This window comes from Sinocyclocheilus rhinocerous, unplaced genomic scaffold (genome assembly GCF_001515625.1).
Source record: "Sinocyclocheilus rhinocerous isolate Xijiao unplaced genomic scaffold, SAMN03320098_v1.1 scaffold615, whole genome shotgun sequence".
In the NCBI taxonomy this organism is placed as follows: Eukaryota; Metazoa; Chordata; class Actinopteri; order Cypriniformes; family Cyprinidae; genus Sinocyclocheilus; species Sinocyclocheilus rhinocerous.
In genome coordinates this window covers 1,240,296-1,263,110 of record NW_015631049.1, presented here as the reverse complement: position 1 = coordinate 1,263,110, position 22,815 = coordinate 1,240,296, and the positions used below count along the sequence as shown (strand labels likewise).

Sequence of the window (22,815 nt, the reverse complement as noted above, 5' to 3'; positions counted from 1 at the left end):
TGGAGTAATGATGATGGAAATTCAGCTTTGCATCACAGAAATAAATTATATTTGAAAGGATATTAAAATAGAAACCATTATTTTATATTGTAAACATTTTGCAAGATTAATGTTTTTTTTCCTGTATTTTTGATCCAATAAATGCAGCCTTGATGAGCATAAGAGACTTCTTTAAAAAACATTACAAGTCTTACTGATCCCAAACTTTTGTCCGGTAGTGTATGCAGTGTTTGTAAGTTTTGCAGTGTGTAAGTTTTGCAATAAGTTTGTAAAATATTTACATGTATGTGTGTGTATTTATATATACATAATAAATATACACAGCACACATATATATGTGTATGTGTATATATAAAACTTTTATTTTGACTGCGATTAAATCCTTTTTATTCTAATTTGTAATTTTTATTTTTTTTATGGAACCACAAAAGGTGATGGCCAAGCTGCCTGCTCTTTTGCTTACAATGAATGTGGATGGTAATCATTAGCTGTCAATGCACAAATTACCTTACAAGTCTTCTGAAGATATAGGAATTCTTTGTGTGAAGAACAGACAGACATTTGCTTGACAGCCATTGTTTACCATCTGCTTTCCTTGTATGAAAAAGTTCAGTTTAAACATTTCATGCTAAGCTAACTTTAACTCTTCTAGTGTTTAATGTAAAAATAACAATCAGAAATACATGAGTATTGAGTAAATGATGACTACCCTTTGAACTACCCTTTAAAAACAGAGATCTCTGAAATTTTTGTAATATTTTTTTAATCTGTCAGTAAGGTGAAATCAGTTTTCAGGAGAGGTTGACTAGACTTAATCAGAACGATACTGAATTATACTGTATTTTAATAAGGTGATTTTAGGTGTCAGTGGTCAGGTTTAAAAACTCTCAAGTCCTAAAACAAACACACCCACACACACACATCAAACACAATATGAACCAATAACACTCGTGTAAAAAACAACACAATCATGCAATAAAGAACACACTCTACGCAAGCACTGACAGATTAGCCAGTAAGATAACAGGGCAGAGAGATAGAGTAGTGAAAAGAGAGAAGCTATATGGTCATGTCTGGGTCACAGAGGTCAGAAGTTCAACAGATCTTCTTACCTTAACGTCTGCTTTTTTGTTCAACAAGCTCTTGGCTGCTACAATGGGAGGAAATAAGAGAAACGTTAAATCAACAACACCATACTGCATATTACAAAATGTCAATTAACCTGCTGGAAAGGAAGTTCAACCAGGGCTATATTTCCTAAAATGAAACATAACACTGCAATTATTAATCATACTAACAATCTTGCAAATTATAACTAGACCCAGACGGAATCTGCAGATTTTTGGTTCTGCACTTTTTTTTGGGGGGAATTGTATGGAATGGATTTAAACATGGAAAAATAGGAGATAGACAAAACTTTGTGAATAATAGGAATTCAAATTTTGCAAAAATATCCAGAACATTTTGCGAGGGCAGATTCTGTGTTGGCCTACTCATCAGTCTGATACAGCCAGATTTCTGCCATGACACTTTATAATAAATTTCATTCATGAGTCATTAACAATGCATTATTTAAAGGGTTAGCTCACCCAAAAATGAAAATAAGGCTGCGTTTTACTCACCCCCGAGGCATCCTAGGTGTATATGACTTTCTTCTTTCAGACGCAACAATACTACAGCGAGAATATAAGTTACGCCTTCTTTCTTTGCGTGAACCTTTGGGCGGCGTTATGCAAATCTTCTCACATCGTGACGTAGACATGTGGGGTGTGTTAGAACGAGCCGTTTTAGGTAGGCGTGGTTGACTCTTAACATAAATAAAGAATATCTCTTTGGATTTGAGACTTTAGTCTTTGCAATTTTACAGATCTTCTTTATGCACCAAGAGCTTGTAACACTCCAAAGAGAAAGGAAAAATTGAAATCGCATCATATGACCCCTTTAAATGCTGTTATTTTGAACTTTCTATTTGGTAGTGTGTATGAAATTTAAATACAATTCAATGTTTCATGATACCTAACTATTTGTTTGTTCAAAAACGAATGACCTATTAAGTACTATATAAAAGTAACAATTACTTTTAAACAGATTAAGATTTATTATAAAGTGTCACCCATGGCCCCTCAGATTGAACAATTCCCCATTGTCTAATTCATAAAAATAAAATGTAAAAAAATATTTGTTTACGTCTTACAGGAAAGATTGTGGCAGAGAAATCTATAATTAGGCTATACATTTTATCTGCTTTGTTATCATAGAAACAACGGTGCCACAGATATCTCATTACTCAGTGTACATTTCTTACCACTTTATTTGATTTTATAAACCATTTGGAAAGGAAACAATCATATGGAAGGGAAACAACTGAATATTTAAAATGAGCGTTTTTAGGTTCAGCCAAACAGTGTAGATGACAGAGAAACTTTTCAATCCAAGGACTATTAGGATTGGTCATTTAAAAATAAATAAATACTTTTTAGTGTTCTTACAGCATCATGGTGAACAACACTCATTAAATCAATATAAAACAATCATTAATGAGTAAAAAGAAGCATCTGACACAATCACTGTCATTCATTGATGGTTCTTGTACCATTTCATATTCAAAATACATATGCAAACAAATGCACACACACTCTCTCAAGCACTTTTAAAGCAGTTCATTCAGATCACTTCTTTTTTTTTTTTGTATTAAATCACAGTAACACCATCACAGACTCATTTGGCAAGTCTGTTTGCTCAAAGACTTTTACAGCCAGAGTTGGTTAGACTATTAATAAAGCACAGAAGAGATTTTGAATTTCATCCCTTAGGTTATACAGCAGGATGGGAATTTTTAATAATTTTCTATACTTAAGTACTGCAAATATGATAATTTAAGCAATCCCAATTTTTTTTTTTTGGTGGGGTACATTTGTGTATAGCTGTCACAACATCAAATTGAAGTTCAATCAAACTGAGTTACGAAACAAATGTGTTTTCATTATTTACATTCCGAGTACTCCGGTACTTGTGCCCATCCCTATTGTACATCTTGAAGGCTATCTTAACCTTTCTAAGACTACTGATCTAGGTACTGTTCGTTTAATTCAATTTCAGCAAAACCCTGTCATTTAGAAAATTTTGTAAAATGATCCTACAGATACAGCTGTGTCAATTAAGATGGCGTGTGCTGGAATTATGCATTTAAAAAAATTCAAGAGGTACAACATAGCAAGAGGTTGCACAAGCAATTAAGTCTAAAATGAATACATGTGCTGTATTTCTGGTCATAAACTAAAGAACAGGGTCACTCAAGGTTGGTATTTGATACAGATCCTCCTAGAACTGTATCTGGGCCAATCCATCCATCTGGTGGCCCAAAGAGATCAGGGAGAAGAAATGAGCATGCGTCCCTGTAGAAAAAGCAGGAGTAGTGAAGTAACCTCTAATACTCTAAAGTGAGTGGAGCTCCTTACCTTGCCATTAACACAGAGAGCAAGAGAAAGAGAGGAAGAAAGAATAGAGAAGAAGAAAGAATGGAGAGAAAAAGAAACAGCAATGGAGAAGAGGTCAAAATATCGGAGTCTCTTGTGCGGTTTCTATGAACGCTGAAGCTAAACGATTATCTATGGAGCTGTATATGGGGCTCAAGAACAAAAAATGTCAACTTGTTTTCAGTACAGTCATCATTTTTCTCAGAGTTTATCTACTTTGCAGAGAGTCAGCACAAACAAGGTTTAGCAAAAAATAGCAGGCAAATACGTTTGTGCCAGGCTGTAAGCAGTTTCACTACTCTAAAACCTAGTCCTCAATTGTTCTCTGATGCTTTTAAAAACATAACATTAAATTAATTAATAATTACAATTTTATGAATTAAAATATATTTATATCTTAAAATGTATTTATATCTATATTTGAACATTTCAATGCATCTTGTGCAATGCATAGCAGTTGCACAAGCAAAACAGCATTATTATCTAATGAGAACACAGCTTTTTGCAACATTACAAAAAGTATGTGAACTCGTCACTGATTTGTACTTTCTGAACATTTAACTTCAAAACTATGGGCATAAATAGGGAGTTGATCCATCATTTGCTGTTTTAATAGCTTCCACTGAAACACCCAAACTAAGAAATGGGTGTCCACATAACCTAAAATATATTAAATAAATATATTCTCTTAAATGCACCATATTAAAGTCAAATATGAGGATTTGGAGTGATCCAGGTGTCAGTCCCATATGTAGTGTAACTGCCTATAGCGCAGTAGTCTGGTTGCTCAGGCTGGGGGTAGTAGGAGGACAACAGAGAGAGGCAGCACTACATAAATATTTGATTGCAGGCATGTGGAGGGAGCATCAAACATGAAGCACAGCCTTCACATTGAGCCACAGCACACGCTCAGTGTACCAGCTCAACCCTTCTACCTCACTCATCATGATGCACTCTATGTTTAAAAAAAAAAACAGGAAAGGAAAAGGAAAAGCTGAAAACCATTTAAACCCGAATCATTTTTTGCCCTTTCAAAAAGGTAACTGGCAAAACAATGTCACTGGCTTCTCCTCAAGAACAGCTGCTTGGATAAATCAAGAAATTCTAAATTATCACATTCTTTCCCTATAAGCTTAAATGTCAAAGGCTGTTTGGTCAAAATGATGCTTCCACTGATAGAAAAACACCATTTTAAGCCATTTTGGAACAAATAAATAAAAAAATCTTTGAAGTAAGGGGCAAGAAAAAGATTCCAGATTCAATGTTCTTGATCAAACTACAACTATGATGTTTAATTACAGGCCCGAGATTAACTTTGATAAATTGCAGACATAATGTAGTGCTCTAGGCTAAACCCTGCAAAATAAAACAAATATACTGCAACTGTATATTCACTATAGCCCAAAATGGAACAAAAAGAGATATTGTTTCCATGGATTTCCCCTCATACTGTGTATCAAGTATCTCTAAGTAACGTTAACTGAAATTCTACATAATTCTACATCTGGTCCATACACGTAAATATGAAATCCTGACTAAAAAAGGCTAAAAAGTGAAAATAAAAATACAAAAAATTCAGATACAGTGAGTACAGTTGTCAAGAAGCTTTGACCATGCACAAATGCACCAGATTTGTTCAGCCCATCACACCCCCAAGTTAGTGAACATGCATTAGTCCAACCTCCCATGCAGCATTCAGCACAACAGCAGGCAGACTGTTCCACCCTATTAAAACAGGGGTGAACTTCAACTTCACAGACCATATTAAAGACAGAGTAAAGGAAGGAAGGAAGAACACAGAGGATGAAAGTGAAGATGACTTATGGGTGTCAGATAAAAATGGCAAAGAAAAGCAATGAGGAGGAGGAGGATAAGAATAAACCAGAAAAAGGAAGAGGCAGTGATTTATGGCACATATGAAAGGAAGAAATGATGGAGAGAAAAGGACTCAAAGGAGAGCGGGAGGGGAAAATACATTTATCATGTATGGATCTTGGTGTAGATCCTCTGTGAAATAAATAAAAGATGAATGAAATGATGATGACAGACAGCTGAGAGAACCAATAAGCGGATACATATGTTATCAGACATTAACTACAAGAGAAATTATTTGAATAATGACACAAAGGTGTGAAGGACAAGAAAGAAAAAGAAGAAACAGCAGGTAAGACAGGTAGAGGGTGAGTCATCATGCATGCTTTAGCCCCATGCAGAGACAATCATGGACTAGTGAGTTACAGAAAGGAAACAAGAGGATGTTGAGGGAAGATGAAAAACAAAAACTTTTCTTTTGTAGAAGAGATGAAAGAAACTGAAAAAAAGGGGAAAAAAGAAAGAAATTGAAATGAATTAGACAAAATAAGATTTAAAAACAAGAATGAAAAGCGGAAATCAAACAGGAAAAGAGAAAAGAAATGAATAGATAAGTAAAAAGGAAAAGGGTAAGAAAATGGGAAGAGGAAAGGAAAAGGTAAAAGGAAGGAAAATGGAAAGGGAAAAACAAAGAAAAAAGGAAACGGAATGGGAAGGGAAGGGAAGGAAAATAAAGGAAAGGAAAAGAAAACAGATAAGGTAAAGAAAGGAAACAAGAGGATGTTGAGGGAAGATGAAAAACAAAAACTTTTCTTTTGTAGAAGAGATGAAAGAAACTGAAAAAAAGGGGAAAAAAGAAAGAAATTGAAATGAATTAGACAAAATAAGATTTAAAAACAAGAATGAAAAGCGGAAATCAAACAGGAAAAGAGAAAAGAAATGAATAGATAAGTAAAAAGGAAAAGGGTAAGAAAATGGGAAGAGGAAAGGAAAAGGTAAAAGGAAGGAAAATGGAAAGGGAAAAACAAAGAAAAAAGGAAATGGAATGGGAAGGGAAGGGAAGGAAAATAAAGGAAAGGAAAGGAAAGGAAAAGAAAACAGATAAGGTAATGAAAAGGAAACAGAAGGAAATGATATGGGAAGTGAAAAAGGAATTGAAAAGGAAAAAATAGAGGAAAATGTAAAAGAAAGAGAACAAGAAATTTCAAGGAAAATAGGGAAAGAGAACAGATAAAAAAAAGGGGAAAGAGAAAAGATCAAATAAAAAGTTAAAGAAAAGGGAAAAAGACAAAAAACCAGTGGAGCACAATGTGAATAGAGAATAACAGAATGGGAGGAATATCCAGAGGAGCGCAGAGACAGAAAGGGTCAGAGAAATTGGGCCCCATAGGGCGGCGCTACCTTGTTCCACCAGCCCTGCTGTGGTGCCTGCAGCCGCGGCTACTGCAGCCGCAGCCACAGTGACCGAGGCGGGAGCCGTGGTCTGCCTGCTACCCACTAACACACACAGGAGTGTGTACGTCCATACACACACATACCCACCCACACACAATCACAAACAAAATGAGAGGGAGGAACAAAAAGAGAGAGAGAGGGAAGAGGAAAGGGGGCAGAGTGAAAGAGAACCATTCATTAGTCTACGAGAGAAGAAACTGTCAGTTATAAGAACACGTCAAACCAATTTTCTTTTCTTTTTTTTTTTCTTTGAGAGACAGGTGGCTCATAACAAAACGATCCCCACTCAAACAAGAGCCATATTTTCACTACAACCAACATACAACAAAGACAAGACTCTGACACAGAGGGAATCATCCCTCCTAACATTCAAAACCACATATATTTATCAATGTCCTTTGTTGGACCATCATCTGAAGCGGTTACAAGCAGAGCCCTGGCATCACAGATGAGTTCAAAAGGCAGAAAGTGCTGCGATAACTGCTTGAATTTTCATTAAGGATGCAGTCAAATAAAAGAGAATTGATGGAGAGAGACAGTAAATTACACAAAATGCATGTTATCTTGTATTATGCATGATATCTGTGAGGTCAGAGCTACAGGAAAACTGCAAACTGCAAGATGGAGAGGAAAAGGTTGTACATAAGTGGTGGGCAGAAAGTAAATATATACAGAGAGTGGTCCCAAAAAGTATGTGGACACTTAAACCACAATTACAAATGTATCAATGCCATCACATTAGATATTGACCCAAGCGGCATTTATAAGTGGTAATTTGTTTAAAATGATTAATGATATTTAAGTTCTAGTTCACACAAAAATTTTTAATTCTGTCATAATTTACTCACCCTCACGTTGTTGTATTACCTGTATGACATTTTGAAAAAAAATTTTTTTGGGTCCATACAATTGAAGTCGATGTGCTCTAATGTAGACTGGTTCCCATCTTAGTTCTGAGAAACACTCTAGCCAGTCTCACCAGGATTTAACTTTTTTTCTCTCTTTTTTTGTAATTTTTGCATTTAAAATGACTGATTTTGTGGCAGTAATTTCCAGAAATTTGCAGAAACCCTGCATTTTTAAAAAAAATTAGGACACATTTACCACATTATGTATTATGTACATGACAGAAACAAATATTGTTACCAAATTATGATACAAAGCTTTTAATCAAGATAATTATTGTTTTTAAACAAAAACAAAGAAACAAATTACAAACAATAGGCCAAAGATACAAATGAAATGCAGAGTACTTGAAGTTTTTCACATAGGTTTAATAATCAAGTATTCAGAAATTGAATAATCAAATGTAATTTTTTTTAAACTTTATTTTCTTATTCATGCATGTTTCTCAATGACACTACTATGTCAATAAAATTAAGTAGCACTGAGTTTTTTGTGATTATTTTGGGGTTAAATGGCTTATTATGCAGGATCATAAAAATGCCACATTTTGTTGATTCTGCAATAGTAGAACCACAAAAAAATGGAGGAACTCTCTAGCATGATTTGTTTTTTAGGTACCATTTGGTTTGATATCTAATGCAATAACATTATAACAATTTAAGTACAACTTAAGGGCCACAAAATCGGTGTATAAATATATATACCTTGTGTAGCCCAAATCGTGCCCAAAGGACATTTTTAATGAGAGCAAGAGGCTTAAAGTATTTATTTGACAGACAACAGACAACAAAGCACATCAAGACGGAGTGGGGATCTAAAAGACACACAGACGATTCCCTAGAGAACCATAAGAACATACACAGAACAGACCAATCAGAAAACACACATATTCATCAACTCAGCTGTCAATCAAAACAGTGTAATTTTTTTTAAACTTTATTTTCTTATTCATGCATGTTTCTCAATGACACTACTATGTCAATAAAATTAAGTAGCACTGAGTTTTTTGTGATTATTTTGGGGTTAAATGGCTTATTATGCAGGATCATAAAAATGCCACATTTTGTTGATTCTGCAATAGTAGAACCACAAAAAAATGGAGGAACTCTCTAGCATGATTTGTTTTTTAGGTACCATTTGGTTTGATATCTAATGCAATAACATTATAACAATTTAAGTACAACTTAAGGGCCACAAAATCGGTGTATAAATATATATACCTTGTGTAGCCCAAATCGTGCCCAAAGGACATTTTTAATGAGAGCAAGAGGCTTAAAGTATTTATTTGACAGACAACAGACAACAAAGCACATCAAGACGGAGTGGGGATCTAAAAGACACACAGACGATTCCCTGGAGAACCATAAGAACATACACAGAACAGACCAATCAGAAAACACACATATTCATCAACTCAGCTGTCAATCAAAACATTTCAAAGGTTAATTCGCAGCTTCATCACACCCGAATAACTTACCAGAGAAGTTCCGTGACACAAGCATGGTGGTGAGGATGGCCCCCTGTGAGGACAAAGAGGAAATATAACCTGTGTGTGTTTAAAATTAGAATTGAGTGAGCATGTGTGTGTGACCATGAAACACACCTTGAGTTTCCTCCTGGCGTTGAACTTCTTCAGGCATTCCACAGTCTCTTGTCTGTGCATCATGGAAGCCACAGTAGAGCGTTGCTATGGAAACAAATAGGGAAAAGATTTTTACTGTATATCTACACCCATGTTTTGCTGTTTTTGTATAAGTGTTCTATATGTCTGCATGTGCGCGTCGGTGAACACATACGCAGACCCATGGGTGTTTGAGAGCTTCCTGTGCAGTGATTCTCTTGGCAGGATTTATGGTTAGCATTTGATTGATGAGATTTTTGGCTTCAGGAGTAACTGTGTCCCATTCTGGAGATGGAAACTATTAGAGAAATAAAAAACACGATTATTATACAACTACAGTTTAGCTCTGTCAGCAAGCACTGCATCAAATAAACCACCTGTTGGAATTAGCGATTTCTGTAACTTTTGACTAGAAATCGCGCATCTCTAAGAAAATTAAGTCACCTATTGAAGTTCCCTTTTCTCAATTTACTGAACTGGAAATATGAAGATATATGAGTCAATTTTGGCTCAGCCAAAAAATAAATCAGTCATTCTATGAAATAGGCAACATTTATTTTAAAATACATCTCTTCATTTTTTTAGCAGTCTATTGGACAAACAATGTCTTTAAGTGTTAAAAATGCATTGTGCAATCTAAAGTAAAACTAATAAAAATGTAAATGTGATTTTCTAAACTTGTGATAGCAATAACGTGTTTTGATCATTTTTTGTAAATACAGTACACAAAACTGAAACGATCCAAAAACTCACATCATAAGCTCCCGCTTTGATCTGTTGGTAAAGTTTGTGCTGATCCTCGTCCCAGAAAGGTGGATATCCAACCAGCAGAATGTACAGAATCACACCTTAATAAAGAGAATTAAAAAGAAAAAAAAATCTGTTCCTAAGTAAGCAACATTCTTAAGGCTGTTGCATACAGTAAAGCCAGTTAAACGGTGCTACCAGTTAATATTATTTGTTCCATACTCAAAAGAAGCACAAAATAGATGAGGTTGCTGAGTCTCTGTGCCTTTGTTTGCTCGTAGGCTTAATTGGTGTCATGCAGGTTGACTGGAAATCACCAACTCTCACTGAAAATTAATGACTTCCTCTATCTGTCACTGCAAATCTCTTTATGTATGAACATCCTTTTAGGACCCTGCTGAAAACAAATAAACCAGCCTAAGTCCAGTTTCCTAGTCTGTTTGATCTTCCATCTTGGTCAAGCTGGTGTTTAGATAGTTTAGCTGGCGGGCCAAAAAATTTAGAAAGTGTCCAAAACCCCTCTAAAACCAGACAACCAGACTAGCTTGACTAGGAGAGGAGACCAGCTGAGAACAGAAAACCCTCTTGGGCTGGTTTAAATAGCTTTATATCAGCAGGGAAGGTAGACAGTGAAGTAGACAGCAAGGCAGCTCACTTAGTTTTGGCACACAGCACATAAATCTCTTGTAATTTCTTCAAAATGAGCATGTGCTTGTCACTGCATTTGAGTTTATTTACCGCAGGCCCAGATGTCCACCGGTTTGCCATATGCTTCCTTCCTCAGCACCTCAGGGGACAGGTAACCTGGTGTCCCTGCAAATCCTGTAAAATGCACAATAAAATGTGAAAATAAAGGTGTATGCAGTACAAACGAGTTCTAAAATGTTTGTTATAAATTGTGTGGGCGTCTCTCAATATCAAACTACAGGTTTGCATTATTATGGCAATGTCTTCATACCAAACCATGCCTGCTGGTCTCCCTGCACCTCAATAGCCAGTCCAAAGTCGGCCAGCTTCACAGCGGCGTTCTTGCACTTACTGGCCAAGAGCAGATTCTCTGGCTGAGGGGAGAATGAAGACAACATTTCTCCTGCCTTAACACACAACTTTACTGCCTCAAACACATACACTCACAGTAACAAACACACTGTGCATGCTGACACACACACAAGAAGAGATAGTCATGTTCTTAACATAAAACCCGCGCACATTTTAAGTGTGTATAATCAACCTAACCCAACCCAAATCCAATTCTGTGAGATATTAGTTGAATGGTGGGTTTGGTTGAACTTTCCGACTGCAGAATGTTTCTAAATAAAGGACACAGGAAAAAAAACTATGTTTGTCTTCACTGGTAATAAGAGTGTGTGTGTGTGCATGTGTGTGCGTGTTTTCCTCCCAACTGACCCAGATTATCTATCCTCATTATTCTCTGTCACTGATGGATGCTAATAATGTGATATCCCCTCTAGTGCCTCCTGATGCTTCCACTAGCACACACATGACACAATCTTATAAATCATAGTGCTAGCAACTCTGATCTATAAGGGCAGGCTAACAAACCAAATACACAGTCACACACACCTTTAGCACTGCAGAAATCTCAAGCAGCTTTTCCTGCATTGCAGAGTCTGGTGGATCTAACATCCACTTCCCTCACTCTCTTATTCACGTTGTAGACTGCTACTAAAATGATTAAAACTTGGACAACTGACAAATAAAAATAGCTACCATTTAACAGTTTGGGGTCGGAAAGATTATTTAAAATAATAATAACAATACTTTAATGACGCAAGGATGAATTAAACTGATCAAAAGTGGCATTTATCGTTAGACATTATAATGTTACAAAAGATTTATATTTCAAGTAAATGCTTTCGTTTGAACTTTCTATGCAATAAATAAAAAAAGTGTCACTGTTTCCACAAAAATATAAACTAGTACAAACGTTTTCAACTGTAATAATAAGAAGAAATGTTTCTTGACCATCAAATCAGAATGATTTCTGAAGGATCAAGTGATACTAAAAACTCGATTAATGACTGATGAAAATACAGCTTTGTAATCACATGAATAAATTACACTTTAAACTATATTAAAATAGAAAACATTTACTGTCATAATATTTCACAATATTACTATTTTACTGTATTTTTTTATCAAATAAATGCAAACGAAGCGTTTGAGAGAGGCGGGGCATAGAGGACCTACAATAATGTACAGTATTTGAAAAAGAATGTGTTTTTTGAACATTAAAGCATGTCAACATATTCTGTTACACCAAATGCACAAAATAATGATCTTTAAAAAAGCATCATATGACCCCTTTAAAGCTCAGTAGTGGGAGGAATTTTGATGAACAGCACCCTCTGAGAACAGATCTAGCTCTCCAATGCTCTTTCACGAGCGTATAACCTCTGCAGTGAAATCCATGACATGACTTCATAGCAAAAATCTCATCAGCATGGGCACAGCTACGAATCAAAGTACATGCATATGCATATACTGAAAAACACAGCTGGGTGCACTGCTTAAATTGGCATGAGTTGGTTTAGTTTACTTGCTTAGCTCAGTAAAATCCCAAAAAGCATGGGTGTTGATAGATGTGTACTATTGTGTCTGTGTGTGTGTGTATGTATGTGCAAGACCGCTGCTCTTTTCTGCAGTGGCATTCCTGTCATGCCCACTCAGATTCCAGCTGTGGAAGAGCGCGTGCCCCAGGCTTCCATTTAAAAGGGCACTCCAGTGTGGGCAGACACTTACAGCGTGAAACCAAAATGCTGGTACTGTCAGAGTAGAGTACGGAGCTGACCGCAGCAACTGTTTTTAGCATTTACCTGGTTTCTTTTTCTGGATACTGCTACAGTGAAACTGAGGCTTGAATCTAAACCTATACGGATTAAATCTAGTGATGCACCAAAATTACAGCAACTTAAAATATTTGGTTGAAACAGCAAAAAAAGAATGAATTTTAGTTTTCAAAGGAAAACGTTTTGAAAGGCTGAAATCTTTGATCGAAATGAGTGACGTTTAATTGGCTCTTCTCAAATGAGTCGTTTGACTATTTCATGCACAAAACGTAGATGAGCTACAAAAGGTAAACATGTCAGCAGTATGGACACACTAAACCATTCCCAAAAATGATGCTAAAATAGCAATATGCAAAAGTAGTTTGGCTGAAATATTGAGAGGTGGCTTGTTGCTGAAGAACTTTACTACAACTGGTTTAATTTATCACCAAAGAACTCGACACCTTGAAGAGCATACCAAGTTCAATTAACCAATTATCCAAATGTAATTACCAAAACTTTATTTTTGGTTTTCTAACATTAATTATAACCTAAATACTTTGAAAATCATCCGCTGAAGTCTATTGCAGATCTAGACATTAATACATGTAAATAACTATGGCTGCAGTTGTACTAGGGAGGAATGTCAAGTGTTCACGGTCCAATATTCGGCTAAAACAGCAAAAGTAGTAATGATTTTTTTTGGTTTCAGATTAAATAATTTTGAAATACTGAGAGGCGACTTGTTGGTAAACTACTATGACTGGATTAATTATCATCTAAGAACACAACACCTTCAAAAGCATACCGAGTTCAATTATTCAATTACGCAAATGTAATTATTACCGAATTTTTTCAGTTTTCGGCTAAATGGCAACTTAAATTTCAGTTTCATGTTTCGCTAAAACAATAACTTCTGTGCATTACTAATTAAATCAGCTCAAAGCACCTGATTTATTGATATACATCTGGATATCATTTTGCACATGCTCTCTACAGACTCAACATGTCAATAAAAGTACACAATACAAAGTGCACCGGATCTGTGCATTTTGAAGAAAACCTGCAGATAAATGTATTTATAAAGTGACATTACAGATACAAGTCACAATCAAACCACTTATACATGCATACGAGACATACAAACAAGCAAACCACATTAAGAACAATTTACAAGATTATTATCGACAGATAAACATGCAGCATGCATTCTGAAGCGGTGTTTGTCCAGCAGTCATAGGAGCTTTTTGGCAGTTACGATAAGCCAGGCTAATTTCTGGCCAGTTCGCACCGTAATCCGACTGCAAAGCATGCCAGGTAACGTGACAGTATAGTTGAATTATGTCTAGGAACAACACTTCCCAGAAGCACACTGCGTTTTAGAGAAGGTCAAAGGTCAGAAGGGAGCAGTCAAATGGCATTGCAGTGCACTCAAATCTGAACATGGTGACTGGTCTGGGACTGGGACCCTGATGTCTACACTGACTCTCTAGTCAATAAAGCACTGTTGAAGTGCAAAAGAGACATTTGTCTTGATAGGAACAACACTTCCCAGAAGCACACTGCGTTTTAGAGAAGGTCAAAGGTCAGAAGGGAGCAGTCAAATGGCATTGCAGTGCACTCAAATCTGAACATGGTGACTGGTCTGGGACTGGGACCCTGATGTCTACACTGACTCTCTAGTCAATAAAAGCAATCTAAATAAGAGTTACATTGTCATAGTTAATAAAATTTGGTCTATTTTTATTTATATTATTATATAATAATAATTGCATAAGTCATTTTAGTGGGAGCACTGTTGAAGTGCAAAAGAGACATTTGTCTTGATCAATAAACTAAAATCAATGTAGCTCTTTAAGTCAGTCCAATTAGCTCAGTCTTACCTGTACATTCATGAAAGTGAATTTATTACCAGCAATGGCCAAACACAGCAACACTGAAGCATGTACGCCATGCACTATCACTGTGTGAAATCGGACTGACCTCCCATGCATTTCTGAATCTTTTTTCCACCCATTTTCACAGGGGGACCAAGAGTTCCTATCAGCAATTATGTCAGTCCCCTTCAAATCGACACAGCAGTAGGCACAGATTTCCACATAGCAAGTTTATGAGCACATACACAAGTTCACACACATCACAATGGTCACTTACCTTCAGGTCTCGGTGCACCACGCCCATTTGATGGCAGTGAAGCACCGCCTCCAGGATCTGCTGGATGCAGTGACTGCATGCAAACAGCAGGGGGCGTAGGTTAGTCTGAGCAGCGCTACAGTCCCGTGCACAGGCCAGGGGTGAGGGGTATTTGGGGCAGGTAAAAATGTAAAAGGGAATGGGAAGGGTATCTCTCTCTAGACTCAAGCCTTGCCTCCATGTAGCTAAATATTAGCATACAATAACTGAAATAACAATAATAATAAAAAATTAAAATAAAATAAAAAAAACACTTAAACAGTTGCAAAACCGCAAGTGGATTTCAGCACTAATAGTTAGAAAGCAAAACATCCCCTTAGAACTGAAAACTTGTTTAATATAAATTGATTCAATTGTGATCTTTTTAAATTTGGGTACAATATTAACATTATTATATGGAGGCAATGCTTTGCATCTTTTGAGAGTTTCCTTTTATTTTCTTATGCCAACATATGTAGGACCTGTCCCATAAAATTACCGCAAAATATAACAGGTACCAAAATACTTTTTTTGGATACAGTAAGGTTGTTACGATTCAGTATAAAAGTGGTAAACAGATCATATATTCAAATATTTACGAATCCAGTGTAAGTTTCCTATTGCTTTTCCACCTATTATTGTGTATGAACAGCTTTAAACTTTAGTTTCAAATAATAATAATAAGCCTCAAGGAAGCCTATTTTTTCTTGAAGGCAAAAATCTTCTCATGAACTGCTCACCGAATGGATCTGAGATCAACTAGAAAGCCAAAAAAATGCAACAAAACTGCATTTACATACACTGCCATTCAAACGTTTGGAGCCAGTAAGGATTTTATTTTTTATTTTTTTAAAAAGAGATTAATACTTTTATTTAGCAAGGACGCATTGCAAGTGACAGTGAAGACTTGTACATTGTTACAAAAGATTTCTATTTGAAATAAATGCCAATTTTTACTTTCTATTCATCAAAGAATCCAGAAAAACGTATCATGGTTTCCACACAAATATTAAGCCACACAACTGTTGTCAACTTTGATAAAAATAAGAAATGTTTCTTGAGCACCAAATCAGCATTTTAGGATGATTTCTGAAGGATTATGTTACACTGAAGACTGGAGTAATGGCTGCTGAAAATCCAGTAGCTATTGGAAAATGGCAGCTTGATTCTGCTAATTGCTGCTTGCAGCTCTACTCTTCTCCTCCTCCCTAGGGCAGTAAAATAGGGTTTTGGAAATTAAACCTTGAAGAAAACCATACAGAGTAACAGCTGTATATCTATGATGCCTTTGATAAATATAGTGTCATGAGAGTGTAATGTGATTGCGGTTTGAGTTTAGGATAGCAGCGACACGTGCGCGCACGCATGTGAGCTGGTTGCCAAGAGACCCCTGCATGTTGCTATGCACGGGTACAGCCTACACCAGGGCGAAAGACGGTTTTGGTATTTAACAGCCCAAACCCAGATCCGAAACCCTAGTGATAATACACTGAGGGTGACTGAGGTCGGTGGTGAAGGAAAAGAAGACATCAATTGTGTAAATCAATTAATGCTGGAAATGGTTCTCTAGGTCAAAGCTATTCCAATATACAGCATATCCCATGAGTCAAATCATTCAGTGCTGGAAGAAAAAGATGGGGGGAGTTATAGCTGCTCTACAATCACACAGCACATGGAGGGTGAACAGTAAGAGGGTTTGCATGCTGAAGTGAGAGAGCAGTGTGTGTGTGTGTGTGTGTGTGTGAAGGTCATGTGATATGGTGTAACTGTGAATGACATTTACTGTATTGAAATCTTTAAAGCTACAAACTGATTTACACTACCATTCAAAGGTCAGTAAGATTTTATTTTAGAAAGAAGTTAATACTTTGATTCAGCAAGGACAAAAAAGTGATAGTAAAGACATTTATAATGTTATGAAAGTAGCAAATAAATGCAGCTCTTTTAAACTTTCCATTCATCAAGGAAACCTGAAAAACTCTATCATGGTTTCGACAAAACATTCAGCAGCACAACTGTTTTCATTTTTCTTAAGCAACAAATCAGAATGATTTCTGAAGGATCATGTGACACTGAAGACTGGAGTAATGGCCGCTGAATATTCAGTTTTGCCATCACATGAATAAATTACATTTTAAAATATATTCAAATAGAAAACAGTTATTTGAAATTGTAATATTTCACAATATTACTGTTTTTACTTCAGCCTTAGTGAGCATCAGAGACTTTTCAAAAACAATTTAAAAATCTGACCCAAATTTTTGAATTGTAGTGTAGGCAATAATTTCATTAGAATTAATAATTACAAGTTTTATTCTGAACAGATCAAATGCCTTTCAACTAAATAATATTCTTGCGAGAAGCAAATTTAGATCATATAAACTATTATCATTATTTTTTTTAAATTGCTATATTAAGATGTAGAAGATTTTGCAGACTGACTTTAGTTACAGAACTGAAATTGTGCTATTTGAAGACATAAAAGCTTTAAGACTAATATTGTCAGGATCAATGTTTAGACTTTTTCTTGGACTTAAGCTTTGCTTCTGACACTGTCAATCTTGAAGTCAATTTAGTAATCCCAATTAGTATTAACTGGTTATTTTGCAGACTCTCTAAAAGACTGCATTTAATTCAAATTAAAACCATTTTAATCAGCAAAAAACTTCTCACACACATACTGGAAGATGATTCTGTCATTCTCATCGGTCCTAAAAAGGCAAAACAGTATAAATTATTAGATTTACATAAAACTAATTAAAGAAATCTAGCCTTACGACAATATTTAATTTTTAATACAGCACTTTAAGCATTTGAACATTACTGATTGGGACAGTGCTGCATAAATAACGTTATAGCTGTGATTATTATTATCCATGTGCAGTGTGCACTGCATGAGTTTACGGGCATGTGTGTAAAGATAAGGCATGGCAGTTAAGTTCAGAGTTGTAAATTAAAGTACTGCATTTGCTCTCTAAATGTCTCCCATTAAAAGACCACAGAGCATGACATATGGTCACGGCAAGCGTAAGACATTTCTGAATAAACCCATTTCTGAGAGTGAATCTGTCGGTTTACTCTGCCGTTAAATGTATGAATGCCTATAGGGATATTTAAAAGCATGTAAGGTTTTGTGCATTCATCATAGTGTGTGCGTGTGTGTGTGTTTCTTCACACCTCCCCCAGTGTCAGCTGCTGATCATGGCTGGTCTGCAAGAGAAGATGTGTGTATGACTGTGTGATTTTGTGTGCATGTGTAGGGGTGAGACAGGAAGTGTCACTGTGTTTCAGCACAAAATCTCCATTTGAAAGAACTGCTGTGGACATTAAAATGTCTAAAAATGTACTGAAACTCACTGTGCTGCCTTCTCTAATATTAGCTTTATTCCCTGTACTCACATTACTAAATATTACAGTATTCGAGTCTCTTCTTCCACCCTTCATAAGGTAGAGAAGCAATTTAACCACTAACTTTTGCAAGAATCTTCACTGAGAAGTAAAATTACAAATCTACAAATACTGTATCTGTGAAAAGACAGTATACTATTGTTTGAAATAAGATAATGATTGGCAGTTCATAATACTGTTGATACTAACTAGTAGAACATACACTTCTCAAAGTAATAACAAAGTAATGACAATAATATAGTTTGTTGAAACATTATTTTTAAGGAATATTACGTAACATTATACAATTTGTGGCCCATGTTTTAGCCATTGTTGTGCAGCACTTTGTTTGCCAAAAATTAATGAAATTGTTTAAATTTCATTATATTTAAAAGATTAATTAAATTGATCAAGTTTTATGCATTCATTTGATTACCACCGTTTTTCATAATAAATTTGCGTTAAATCATAAAACACAGAATCCAGAAAAATTAAAACGGACAACAATTTCTGGAAAAAATAAAACATTTCATAGGGCCATATTATTGTAAAAATAAATAAATAGATAAATTATTAAAGCTGTTAAAGTTCAGACATGCATTTGATTAAAATTGATTAAATTATTAAAATTTAATTAAACCTTTAAAATAGGATCCTACTACAACAAAAAACTGTTTGTCCAGTGTTTTTGACATAGAAAACATGGTACATCGCTTTAACTTATAGTAATTTAAGGATGTTTATACAAAAAACCGCGATAATACTATAGCCTAAATATTCATTGAAATATCATTTAAGGCATAGTTCTTATCCTTTACTCATCCTTATGTCATTCCAAACCTATTTGGCTTACTGTCTTCTGTGGACATGCAAAAAACGCATACAGGTTTGTAACAAGATGAGGATGAGTAAATTTTTGAGTGGATTATCCCTTTAAAAGTAATAGTCGAGGGAGCAATAAAAAAAAAAGAAAAGAAAAACCTCACAAGCAAAAATATCCACAAGTTCTGATCATCTGCATGACGGCATCAAGCGTAGGAAGTAAGGATTTGGGAATTTTGGGACAGCAGTCAATGGATTAGGGGAAGCCCATGATGCCAAACACAGATGGACAGACAGACAAGACAGACAGACAACAGCTACAGCTACAGACACACAGACAGGAGCAAGCAGGGGCAAACAGACAGGCCATATGCAGGCAGTGTGTGAGCTACATACTGACCTTCAGGTCCCTGTGCACTATGTCATGTTGGTGAATATGCTGGTGTGGGGAGATTTACTATACATACATACATACATACATACATACATATATATATATACATACAGTGTCTTTGAAGGGCAATCTGTCTCAAACATACAATATTTTGTTTTATATATTACATACTTTTGTTCAAAGGTTCGGCGTCGAAGATGTTTTTGAAATAAGTCTTTAATGCTCACCAAGGGTTCATTTAAAAATACTATAAAATTGTATATTGTGAAATTTTATTAGAATTTAAAATTAACCTTTTTCTGTTTTCATATATTTTAAAATTTAATTTATTCCAAGGATTTGGGAATTTTGGGACAGCAGTCAATGGATTAGGGGAAGCCCATGATGCCAAACACAGATGGACAGACAGACAAGACAGACAGACAACAGCTACAGCTACAGACACACAGACAGGAGCAAGCAGGGGCAAACAGACAGGCCATATGCAGGCAGTGTGTGAGCTACATACTGACCTTCAGGTCCCTGTGCACTATGTCATGTTGGTGAATATGATGGACACTGTCTAGAATCTGATGGATACAGTGACTGTGAAGACAAAACGGAAGAAAAGAAAAAGAAGAGGGGGAGGGAGAGAGGGAGGAAGGGAATGAGAGGTGAAGGGGGAGACGTGAGGATGGATAGAGTGAAATCAAACGATTGATGGAGTGATGGCAGCGCATTGAACAAAAGCAGTGGAGATGATAAGAGAAAACAAGGTTGAATCGATACACAAGAGAAGGGAGGAGTGACGTATACAGGAGTGATGTATAAAAGAGGGAGAAGGAGGGAGGAATTAAAAGGAGAGAGGGAAGTGAATGTTGGAGGTGAAGAGACAGAACCATTTAGACATGAAACACACAATTATTAGGTTGTTTTGGCTGTTATTTCTTTAAGAGCTGCCGCTGCAGAACGTGATGCGGATCTGACACGCATCTTATTTACTCTTTTTACCTTTCTGACCCACTTCAGGTCTTACCACGACATTGCATGCACGTAGGATACAGGCTACAGCGCGCGCCGGCGCCTTTGTGTGTGCAATTGAAGAGCACGTGCTGCGAGCGTAACGTTTCCGCACTCGTTTGACTCGCGCCTGGCGCTGAAGTGAAGTGCAGCGCGATATATATATATATATAATATATATATATATACCTGACCCAAAACATAATAGCGGACTCCACTATCCAGTGAGACAAAAATACAAACTTTCTCACAAGTTTAATAATTGATATGTATGTTTTTGTCTACCTGCTCTAGTACTTTTAACATTTCTAAATGAAACCCTTTAAATAGTACTGGGAAATAGTTCGTGCAAAATCGTCCCAGTACTTTAGTACTGTACATTTAGTTCTGGAACTAAAGCGGTGCGAAAGGCCCTAATGTAATAACCTTACACTTGTCATCTGTCGACCACGGTCATGTCTGGTTAGGACAAAAACTTAGAATTTATAGGAAGAGATTTTAATCACTTGTTTCATTAACACATCATGTTATCACAATTTACGTTTTCATATATTTTTCTAAATCTAAACCTTAAAGGCCGTATACAGTGGGTACAGAAAAAAATCACTCCCCTTTAAAATAATCACATTTTGTTGCTTTGCAGCCTGAAATGAAGCTGTATTTACTTAGTGCAACTTATAACATCCAAGTGAAAGACAAAACACCAACATATCAGAAAAAAACAAAACAGAATCACTGAGTTGAAAAAAGGATCACCCCCTTGTGTCAGTATTTTGTTGAACCACCTTTTGCTTTATTACAGCCTTTAGTCTGTTCGGATATGTCTCTGTCTCTACTAACTTTGCACATTTAGACTTTGCAATATTTGCCCACTCTTCTTTGCAGAACTGCCAGTAGCCTCTCACTGCAGAACACAAGATCCAGGGGGCTTGGTTGGATCCACATCTAGGGGGTGGAGATGGGTGGGTTTAGGGATCAGGGGGTGGAGACGGGTAGGTTTAGGTATAGGTAAGGTGGGAGGAGTTGGACCACGCCCCCTGGATCTTGTGTTCTGCAGTGAGGACCATCTCAGAACTGCTGAAGTTTAGTTCAATTTGATGGTGACCGTTTGTGGACTGCAGTCTTCAAGTCATTCCACAGATTTTTTTAAGTCCGGGCTCTGACTAGGCAATGCAAGGACATTCAGCTTTTTCTCCTTTATCCACTGTGTGGTCAATTTTGCTGTGTGCTTTGGGTCATTGTCATGTTGGAAGGTAAACCTTCTTCCCATTGACAACTTTCTGGCAGAGGGCAGCAGATTTTCCTCAAGAATTTGACAGTATTTTGCCCCATCCATTTTTCCTTCTATCCTGATAAGTGCTCTAGTCCCTGCTGCAGAGAAACACCCCCATAACAGGATATCACCACCTCAATGCTTTACTGTAGGAATGCTGTTATTGTATGGTGAGCTGTATTGGATTTCTGCTAGACATATTGTTTGGTGTTGAGGCCAAATAATTCAATTTTAGTCTCATCTGCCTCAGAATCTTTAAGGTGTGTTTTGTCAAAACTCTTGAGTACTTAGGAGAAACAAGCCACATTCATGGAGAATTTGTGATATTGTAGTCACATGCACACTAGGGCTGTCCAAAAAAAAAATCAAATTTTGAATATTCGTCGAATAAAATAAAAGAAATCCACATTCGAATGCAAAAACGTTGCATTTGAATTTTAGGTGTGCGTCAGCCGTCAGGCAACCTTATCAGTGGCGCACGAAATGTGACGACAATGTAAGTGTCATTGCATTTTAATGCTTTTGTTAGCCGATCCAGTTGAACCCACTAGATGCGGCGCTGCTACGTTGTTCATTCAATATATAGCGGAAAACGAGAGCATCAGTGTGGCGAATATGTTGTTTATGGCGAAACTGAAACCAAGCCGTTCACACAGAACGCAAATTTATCACATTTTCTAGTGGGGCATCTATCAGCGGTGCACTCGTGTCTCACACAAGAGAGCGGCATGTTTAGAAAGCCATGTAAAATTAATGTAAGTTCAACTTTTAAAAAACATGTCTCAAGACTTTATGGCGGTTTTCCCCCATCCCACTGTATCTCATGTTTTTAAATGAAGAAAGTAGCCTACGCTTTGTGATTGGTTTTCGGTCCTTTGTATTAAACTATACATACATGCATGATGCTGTTTTGTTTCTAATTGTTTAAGCAACTTTAATTATATAAGGTTTATAAACATTAT

General features: G+C 36.3%; 1 protein-coding gene across 31 annotated transcripts in view; it reads right to left on the bottom strand.

Annotated features, from left to right (window-relative positions):
• Nucleotides 1-22,815, bottom strand: part of LOC107741206 (calcium/calmodulin-dependent protein kinase type II subunit beta) — an 80,732-nt gene that overhangs the window by 26,061 nt on the left and 31,856 nt on the right. For 11 of the 31 annotated variants that reach the window (XM_016553849.1, XM_016553866.1, XM_016553843.1 and 8 more), the window contains exons 6-14: nt 14,961-15,033; nt 10,976-11,078; nt 10,756-10,839; nt 10,024-10,118; nt 9,446-9,568; nt 9,253-9,336; nt 9,127-9,169; nt 6,690-6,785; nt 1,113-1,150 (exon numbers count right to left, since the gene is read on the bottom strand). In XM_016553849.1, the coding sequence (XP_016409335.1) occupies nt 1,113-1,150; nt 6,690-6,785; nt 9,127-9,169; nt 9,253-9,336; nt 9,446-9,568; nt 10,024-10,118; nt 10,756-10,839; nt 10,976-11,078; nt 14,961-15,033 (739 nt within the window). Of the gene's footprint in view, nt 1-1,112; nt 1,151-6,689; nt 6,786-9,126; nt 9,170-9,252; nt 9,337-9,445; nt 9,569-10,023; nt 10,119-10,755; nt 10,840-10,975; nt 11,079-14,960; nt 15,034-20,093; nt 20,167-22,815 lie in introns of those variants that run through there. The other 20 variants (XM_016553850.1, XM_016553854.1, XM_016553870.1 and 17 more) reach the window with 5 other exon arrangements.